Raw genomic sequence first — 8,356 nt, 5'->3', positions numbered from 1 at the left:
GTTGCCTCTGGTGCTCCAGAACAGGGGCGGGTGGGATTGAAGCCTGGGCTGGAAGGGAGCAAGATGCAGGAAGTAAAGCGGCCCCGAGGGGTGGCTGCCAGCAATGCGTGGGACTTCCATACCCTGGAGGCTTGACCCTCAGGGTTCTGGTGACAGCAATGTGGCACCAGATTTTGAACTCTAGCCCCAGCCTGACTTCCCAGGAAGGAAAGGAAGAAGAGGACCTATATGGGGTAGAGATGAGAAGGGAGGAAGCCCAGGTTCTCCAGGGCTGGCCTTGACCCACCCTCCTCCTCAGAGCTGGGGCAGGGGGAGGAGGGGAAGTGGGCAGCCGAAGACAGTGAGGAGGATGACGATGAGGCCTGAGCTCCCGCCTGCCAGAGTGCCCAGCCCTGGGGGCCCTGGCACCTCCCTTCTACTGCTGGGACTGCCCCACCACCGTCACCTCCCTGAGAGTCCGTACTGGCCTCAGGACCTGGGGGGCTCCAGCTGGGCAGGCGCTCCTGACTCCTGGAAGTTTTTAAATAAAACTGGAAAGCTTCCGTCTCATCTGGTTTCTGGAAGTGGTGGGACAGGACAGAGGACCACCTACAGCTGTCCCACTGTTGAGGTTGACAGGGGAGGTGGGACACAGGTGGGCTGTGAGGGGGAGGCCTGCCCCCTTCCGAGGTGGGAGCGCCCCAGGACTGCACTGGAGGGGCATGGGACCCAGACACAGCACAGGCTGGCTCATCTGCCTCCTTTATTGTCCCGCCACCCCGCCCATCGCAGGCCCCCCTAAAATTACAAAACTACCCACAGCCCACCCGCAACGCGGCGTGGTTCACAGCAGTGAGAAAACCGGACACTCCCCCTCTGACAGCAGCGGCGACACCTTGGGTGCCAGCGGGGCCGGGTCTGGGTGGAGCAGAGGAGGGGGCGCCTGAGCCTCAGCCCCGCCCCTCGCCTCAGGGCCCCCGCCCTCCCCACCCGCGCGCTCCCGGGCCTTACCCGCCGGCGCGTCGGGGCGCGGCTGCCCGGGCGCCGGCGCCGCGGGGGCGATGGGGCGGTGGTCCTCCAGGTGTAGGGTCATGGCGGGCCGCGAGGCCGTGGAGAAGGCGCACTGCATGCACGAGTAGCGGCCGCGCGTGTGCTCCCACACGATGCGGCTCGGGGCCGCGTGCCCTGCGGGCAGGCGGGACCCCGTCAGCCCCGGGCCCTGGGCGAGGGCGAGGACCGGGGCGAGGGCGGGTCGGACCTTTCTCCCCGCCTCCCCCTCATCTCCCAGGCGCCGGGCTGTGGAACGGCTGATCCGTTTCTCCCGGGCGTTTACCCATGTATTTGGGGGCAGCAAACTTGACTTATCCGCGTTCCCCTCTCCCATCCTCTGAACCAACGTAGGGGGAAGGACTCGGGAACCGGGTGAGAGTTTTACACGGAAACGCCGGCGCAGATAAAGAGCAGGGGCCGTAATTTTTTAAGGCAAAATCCTGTATTTCGGGGGTGACATTTCTGGCCACCTGGGAAGGGGCTGGGCACCGCTGCCTCCCAGTATCCCCTATGCCCCTCAGGGCGCAGGAGAGAAATCCCCTCCACCCTCCCCGGTGATCACCTGCACGCACCTGAGGGCGTATCGGAGCCGCCCTGGGGTCTTCGCGGGCTGCCGCCGGCACCTGCGGTAAATGAGCGGGTCAAGGTCAGAAGTCAGAGGGAGCCCAGCCCACCCTTCAGGCGGCCCTACCCCCCACGCTCACCTTGGCTCTTTTTCCAGACTGCGGCGCTGGAGGCAGGCGGCCCGGGAGCGGCGGCCAGAAAGGGGCGCGGGCGTGGGGGGCTTAGGCCAAAAGGCGCGGGGTTCAAGTAGGGCAGGAAGGGCCCGGTGGGGGCAGGGGCAGGGGTCGTGAACGGCTCGAGCAGCGGGAACTGTAGCCCAGGCGCCGACGCAGGGTCGGACTCCGGGGGGCGCTCGGGCGCTGGTGGCTCCTTGTCGAGGGCGGGGGGTGGCGGCGGGGCTGGGCTCTGCGCATGCTCGGCGCAAACATGCAGGTGCTTGAAGAGGGAGCGGTGCGTGCGGAAGCGCAAGAGGCAGTTCTCACACCTGCGGGCGGCACAGGGCTGGGCTGAGTCTCCTGGGGGACAAGGGAGGGGCCTATCCGTAATAACCTGAGGAGCCGCCGCTCGAGGGTGGTAAGGGAGCCTGGGCCCAAACAACAGATCCCCCATCTGCGGGGGAGGAATTTGCCCTAAGCGTCCCCCTACTGTGGTCCCGACCCTTCCGGACCCCTCCAGGTCGGAGCCCTGGGAAGATGAGGAAGGAAATCTCAATTGTGACTTAGGTGATCGCTTTTCCTCTTGGGAGGTAGAGGGCTGGGCGGAGCCGCGCCAAGTATGTCCCCCCGCCCAAACCCCTTCTGAGCCTCGCCCTCAGGGTCCCTAGAACTTGCTCTAGCGACAGTGTCTCTTCTGGGCAGGTTAAGGGCAAGGCTTGCCCTAGTTCACGCCCACTTCCTCGACCCAACCCCCTGGACTAGGAAGGGAGAAAAGCCCGGACCCCAGGTAGTGGCTGTCAAATCAGTGGTGGGGGGAGCTGCCTGGTCACCGAGCGCCAGCAGAGGTGGGGGTGGACAGGGTCTCACTTGAAGTAGCGATTGGGTTTGTAGTGCAGCCTGCCGTGTGCCACCAGTTCCTGCATGTTGGGGAAAGTCTCGGTGCAGCTCAGGGCGGAACAGCGGAAGAGCTTGCCTGGCAGGGCAGGGATGAAGGACAGAGGAGTGGAGAGGGGTGGCCAGTCGGCTCTGCCTGCCTCCCGCCCTAACCTGCCTCCCCACCACCTACCCTGGCCCTACCTTCCAGGGACTGTGTGGGTGGGCAGTGGGTACGCAGATGCTGTGCCAGGTCTCGAACGCTGGGGAAACTGAGGCAGCAGCCAGGGCTGGAGCAGGGTATCTGCTTCCCTGCAGGACGCACAGAAGCGGGGGGAGGGGGGTGTCACCGTCCCTTCTCCATCCACACTGTCTAGGGCTCTACCCCAGAGAGGCATGTATGGGGTTGCAATTACCCTATGGTCTCTTACTGGGGCCTTCACCCTCTGCCTCCAACAGAGGGTTGGGGCTGAGTTGGCCTGGCTCACAGCCTGGCATACACCTGGGGCTCATTAAGTGGTGATTCCCTCTAGATGGGCCCCAAGTCTGGAGATACTCTGTATTCTTCACTTCTATCGTTCCAGGCCTGTGATCCCCCAGAAGGCCCCATCACAGGTCACCTGGTGGTGGGCGTCGTCTGGGAGGCCGCAGGTCCTCACTGGTTCCAGAGACAGTGCTGGTCAGGCCAAGGCCGGGTCCAGGGCCAGCATGGCCACTGTCTGGGGCTGGGGAGGCACCCTGCTGGGTCCCTCCAAGCCCTCCACGTTCCCACACTGGGGGTGTGGCTGCCTGGTCAGAGCCTGGCTCCTCCCCCATGGAAGAGGAGGTGGCTGCAGCAGCCACAGCTGGGGACACCTCCTTGTCGGTCTCACTGGAGCTGGGCTCTGCAGTGCCAGGCATGTCTGGGCTGGGACCCGAGGTTTCCTCCTCCTGGTGGAAGGAAGAGGTGGGGAGAACCCCTCTGGGCCCAGGGTCTGCCTGGGCCAGCCAGGGGAACTCCTCCACCCCGCCAAGACCACTGGGCATTCCTGAAGCAGCAGATGCCCCGGAGACGTCACCCAGTCAGCCCCCATCCTAAGGAGTGGCAGGGGGTGAGGGTGGATTGAGCTCCTGCCTCCTGTGTCCCCATCCTCTGGGAGGGAGCTTGGAGGTGTTCCAAATGTAGAAAGGGGTACCTTTCTAAGAATCACCTATATGAAAGAAGCATGCCTTTGACCCTAACTTGGAAAGGTGGGAGGCGCCCTACAAGGCAGGGGCGTGGCCCATAGGGAGCGGGCGGGGTAAAGGCGGGGCTCTGAACCGGGCGCGGATAGGAACATGCTGGAGGGGCCAGAAGTGGCCGAGTGGGTTGTTCGAGGACGGAGATATATCTACCAGCCGGGCTCGAGCTGTGCAGGCGAACTGGAAGTGCTGGGGCCCCGGCCGTATGAAGATCTGGGGCGGAGCCCGAGCCCTGTGGGCGTGGCCCAGTCGAAACCAGGCCCGGAAGTAGGGGGTAGGGTGCTCCCCAAGTGACAGCCAGAGGCGGGCGAGTGCCCGGATGTGGGGGCGGGGTCGGCCGGAGGCTACGTGCGCTACAGGGCCGCTCCCCGCTAGTCCCCGCTGGTTCGCCGCGTCCGCGTCCCCGGCGCCGCGCTCACCATCCTCGGCCTGGTTCTGCCTCTTGTTCCCGCGGCTCCGGCGGCTCCAGCTAAGGCTGCGGTGACTCCTTCGGTGGCCGCAGAATCGCGCTCACGTCGGCGCCATTTTTCGCCTCCCAGCTCTCGCGAGAACGGAGGCGGGGGCCTGTGCACAGTGCTCCGCGAAGAGGCGGGGCCTGAGATCCGGGACTGTCCTGGACGGCGGAGCATGCGCCGTGGCGGATTTGCAAGCGGAGGGCAGTCATAGGGTGCAAAGAATCTGCAGGCAGAGATCTAGGATTAAAATCTTCCCGGGCCTCTGTGTTCTTCTCTGCAAAATGAGCATCTTCATCCTCTCCAGTTCCGTCACCGTACCTCGAAAGGGGATAAACAGCGGTTCTCTTTTTTGAAGAGTTCGTGTTTAGAGGGCCTCCTCTTTGGAGGGAAATTGGCAGTGGCCGTCAAAATTTTCAATGCACTTAGTTCTGACGTTGGAACGGGTCTACTGAGATAGCCAAGGGCGGGAAGCAAGCCAACTGTCCGTCCTCGGGACACCCGGAACAGGTGTAGCCTAAGGATGGAGAGGTGCGTGTTTTCAGGAGGATGGATGGAGAGCCTTGGGTATACCGGCGTAGAATGAGTCACCTATCCAACCTACGTTTCTTTTTCTTTTTTTTTTTTAATACAGTCTCACTAAGTCTCACTACATCTCAGAAAGTCACTCTAGAATTTAACACTACTGTTTTTTTGTTTGTTTTTGGTTTTATTTATTTATTTTTGGCTGTGTTGGGTCTTCGTTGCTGCGCGTCAACCTACGTTTCTTGAGTGCCTACTCTCTGCTAGGCGCTGGGGACCCAGAGATGAACAGGACAGACCAACATCCCCACTCCCAGAGTCCGCTCAAGGTTTAAAATGGGGAAACAGACAATGAATCAACACATGCAGCAAATGATCTTACGTTATATTAAGTGCTACAAAGGAAAAACAAAACAAAACAAAACCCCAGAAGGATGTGATGGTGATGGGTCAGGAAAGTTTCTCTGTGAGGTGACTTCTGAGCTGTCACCTGATGGTCAGGAAGGAGTGAGCCAATGGAAGGTCAGGAGGCCACAGCACTCTGGGAAGAATGGACAGCTGGTGCAAGTGGCCCGAGATGGGGAGGGACAAGCTTGTCTTTTTCAAGAAACAATGAGGTGATCAGCTCACTGCTGGAGCAGAGTGGAGGCAGGGAGTGGAGGTCAGAAAGTGGACATGGTGCAAGAAAGGTCATGCAGGGACCTTGTGAACCATGGAAAGAGAGGCATGTGATCTCTATTCTAACCTTGAATCTTTTTCTTTTTTTTTTTTCCTCTGTACGCGGGCCTCTCACCGCTGCGGCCTCACCCGCCGCGGAGCACAGGCTCCGGACGCGCAGGCTCAGCGGCCATGGCTCACGGGCCTAGCCGCTCCGCGGCATGTGGGATCTTCCCGGACCGGGGCACGAACCCGTGTCCCCTGCATCGGCAGGCGGACTCTCAACCACTGCGCCACCAGGGAAACCCTAACCTTGAATCTTTAGCAAGGGGAGGTACACCATCTGATCGCCGGTTGTCGTTTGGAGGATGGGTCATTGTGGGGACGGTAAAGTGGATCTTTGATCTCAGATCTCTATAATACATTATTTAACCGTTCAGGAAGTATTTCTTGAGTTCTAGGCAAGTGTAGGCTTTACGTACGGTGTATTTCCATCTATATATACATAAGATGTACCTATCTGCTTTTATATGCTAAGAATACCACTGGAAGGAGACGGGACGTTAACAAGTTGGTGGGGGGACAGGAATTTTCGAGTGAGGGGAAGACAGATTTTTCACACTCTTGGGCTGTTTGAATTTTTTTTTTTTTTTTGGCCGCACCATGCAGCTTGTGCGTTGCGGCCAAAAAAATCCCTTGTGTCTTAGTTCCCCGACCAGGGATCGAGCCCAGGCCCACCACAGTGAAAGCACAGAGTCCCAACCACTGGACGGCCAGGGAAGTCCCATGGGCTGTTTGAATTTTTAAAAACTGTTTTCTTTTGATTATCGTTAATACAGTTAAAACTCATTAACTGTATTAAAAACTCCTTAATTAAAAAAACATCATTTTGATGCAGGGTGGAGGGGTGTGTGTGTGTGTGTGTGTGTGTGTGTGTGTGTGTGTGTGTGCGTGTGCGTGCAGGGGAGGTTGGTGCAATCTGGGGAAGGGTGGGGTGAGGTCCCAGAAAGGACAGGGAACCAAGAAAGGGAGAGGAGGGGCCCAACTTAAGAAATTTTGTAAAAGAGTCAACAGGATGTTGCTGAGTGGGGGGGACCAAGCTGACTCTGAGGTTTGCAGTCTGAAGATGCTATAACCTAGATGTGAGATGCTGTCTGTTAGAAGATGTCAAACCCACTCCCTTCTTCATCCCCAGTGCCTCGCCCAAACCTCACCCATCAGTCCTGCCCGGAAGGCCCCACTTCCTGCAAACAGGGTGCCTGCTGTGGCAGTGGGGCCACAGGGCTGTACCCCAAAGTGCCAGGATGGGGGGCAGCCTGCATGATGAATTCTAGGGCAGAGAAGGGAGACAGAGGCCCTCATTCCCCTTCAGCACCAGGAAATGCCCAGCTGATGAGGTTGTGGCTCACACAGTCCTCCCCACTCTGTCCCCCAATCTAAGTCTTGCAGAGAGACACAGTGGTGACTGGGCAGTGGAGGGGCAAAAATCAGAGATGCAGAGAACCAGGGACATTCAAGGGACGGGTTAAATGCTTTTGTATAGTGATTGGCTAATAAAAGGCTGTTGAGACCCAGCTGCAAAATTGGGATTTTTTTTTCCCAGCCACGCTCAGCTTCCCAGGTAGGTGTAGATTCTACAGAAGGCTCTGCTGACCAGTCTTTCTTTGATACCTCATCTCCCATCCCCCAGGTGGGTAGGTGTCCTCTGCCTGGAGTCCTCCCATCACAGCATAGATCACTCTGTGTGGTATTTGCCATCAAGATCTGCTGACCCAGGGCTTCCCTGGTGGCGCAGTGGTTAAGAATCCGCCTGCCAATGCAGGGGACATGGGTTCCCAGCCCCGGTCGGGGAAGGTCCCACATGCCGCGGAACAACTAAGCCCGCACCACAAGTACTGCAGCCCGCACGCCTAGAACCCGTGCTCCACAACAAGAGAAGCCACCGCAACGAGAAGCCCGCGTACCGCAAGGAAGAGTAGCCCCGGCTCGCCACAACTAGGGAAAGCCCGCGCACAGCAGGGAAGACCCAACGCAGCCAAAAAATACATGTTAAAAAAAAAAAAAAAAAAAAGGTCTGCTGACCCTTTTCATCCTTCTTGGCTCCTCCAGCAATGTCCACACTCTCTCTGCATCTCCCTCCCCTGCTCCAGCCCCTGTCCCTTCTCTGGCTCAGTCCTGACCCCACCCATCTGGCTCCATCTCTCCCAGACTGACTGCTCTTTGTGGGGCTGAGCACAGAGCGGTTGTTCATTTGGAAAGCCAGTATCCTTAGGCTCAGACCTAAGGTTTCAGCTGCACCTGCAGGGAGGTCTGAAAGGCTCAGACTCTGGCACTGGTTTGGAGACAGCTGCGGGGATCAAGAGACAGCTGGAGGGGACTGGTAGCTAGGCTGACCCCCTCTTCACCATGACAATAAGTGCAGAAGGCCAGGGCCCTCGAATGTCAGAACTGGTCCTGACGCCAGGTGAGTGAGGGCTAAGAAAACATAGACATGGGGTGGGGGTCAGGGTTCAGGGGTGATTCAGGGTGAATTATGGGGGGCCATGTGGGACCTGCCTCCTTTGTCAGGGTCCAGTAGGGTCCCAGTTTGTTTGGGGGTGGTGCAGAGTCAAAGCTGACAGGACCCACTGGAACATTTGCTGCAGGAAAGCTGGCATGCAGCTTCTGGAAGCTAGCAAGTGAGACCAACTCAAGCTTTGTGAGGGGCAGAAGCATATCTGAGTTCAAGACTTGGCTCTGTGCAATCTTGGGTGAGTGACTAAACCTCTCTGAGCCTCCATTTTTCCATCTGTAAAGTGGGATATTCACTGCTACCACCCCACAGGGTTGTGAGAAGGTGGTCCTTGTTGGGGCTCAGTAAGTTAACTCATGTTTTCACTCGGC

At 58.8% G+C, this 8,356-nt stretch overlaps 1 protein-coding gene across 3 annotated transcripts; it reads right to left on the bottom strand.

Annotated features, from left to right (window-relative positions):
• Positions 1 to 41: 41 nt before the first annotated feature.
• On the bottom strand, positions 42 to 4,403 carry ZNF414 (zinc finger protein 414; the record flags this gene model as incomplete). 3 transcript variants are annotated; one of them, XM_081232216.1, is made up of 7 exons in its annotated part: positions 4,262 to 4,403; positions 3,242 to 3,551; positions 2,826 to 2,933; positions 2,616 to 2,721; positions 1,734 to 2,077; positions 1,602 to 1,652; positions 42 to 1,164 (listed from the first exon to the last, which is right to left on the bottom strand). In XM_081232216.1, exons 1-7 carry the CDS (start codon positions 4,262 to 4,264, stop codon positions 824 to 826), a joined length of 1,263 nt encoding a protein of 420 aa, XP_081088342.1. In that variant the 5' UTR covers positions 4,265 to 4,403. The 3 variants fall into 3 exon arrangements, with proteins under 3 accessions (XP_081088342.1, XP_081088343.1, XP_081088344.1); XM_081232217.1 differs by lacking the exon at positions 4,262 to 4,403 and having other exon boundaries at positions 42 to 897; positions 991 to 1,164; positions 3,242 to 3,988; XM_081232218.1 differs by lacking the exon at positions 42 to 1,164 and having other exon boundaries at positions 1,588 to 1,652.
• Positions 4,404 to 8,356: the final 3,953 nt, after the last annotated feature.

This window comes from Mesoplodon bidens (assembly GCF_964165515.1).
Source record: "Mesoplodon bidens genome assembly, chromosome: 4".
Classification (NCBI taxonomy): Eukaryota; Metazoa; Chordata; class Mammalia; order Artiodactyla; family Ziphiidae; genus Mesoplodon; species Mesoplodon bidens.
Note: the sequence above shows the minus strand (reverse complement) of the source record. Positions and strands in the feature narration are given on the sequence as shown.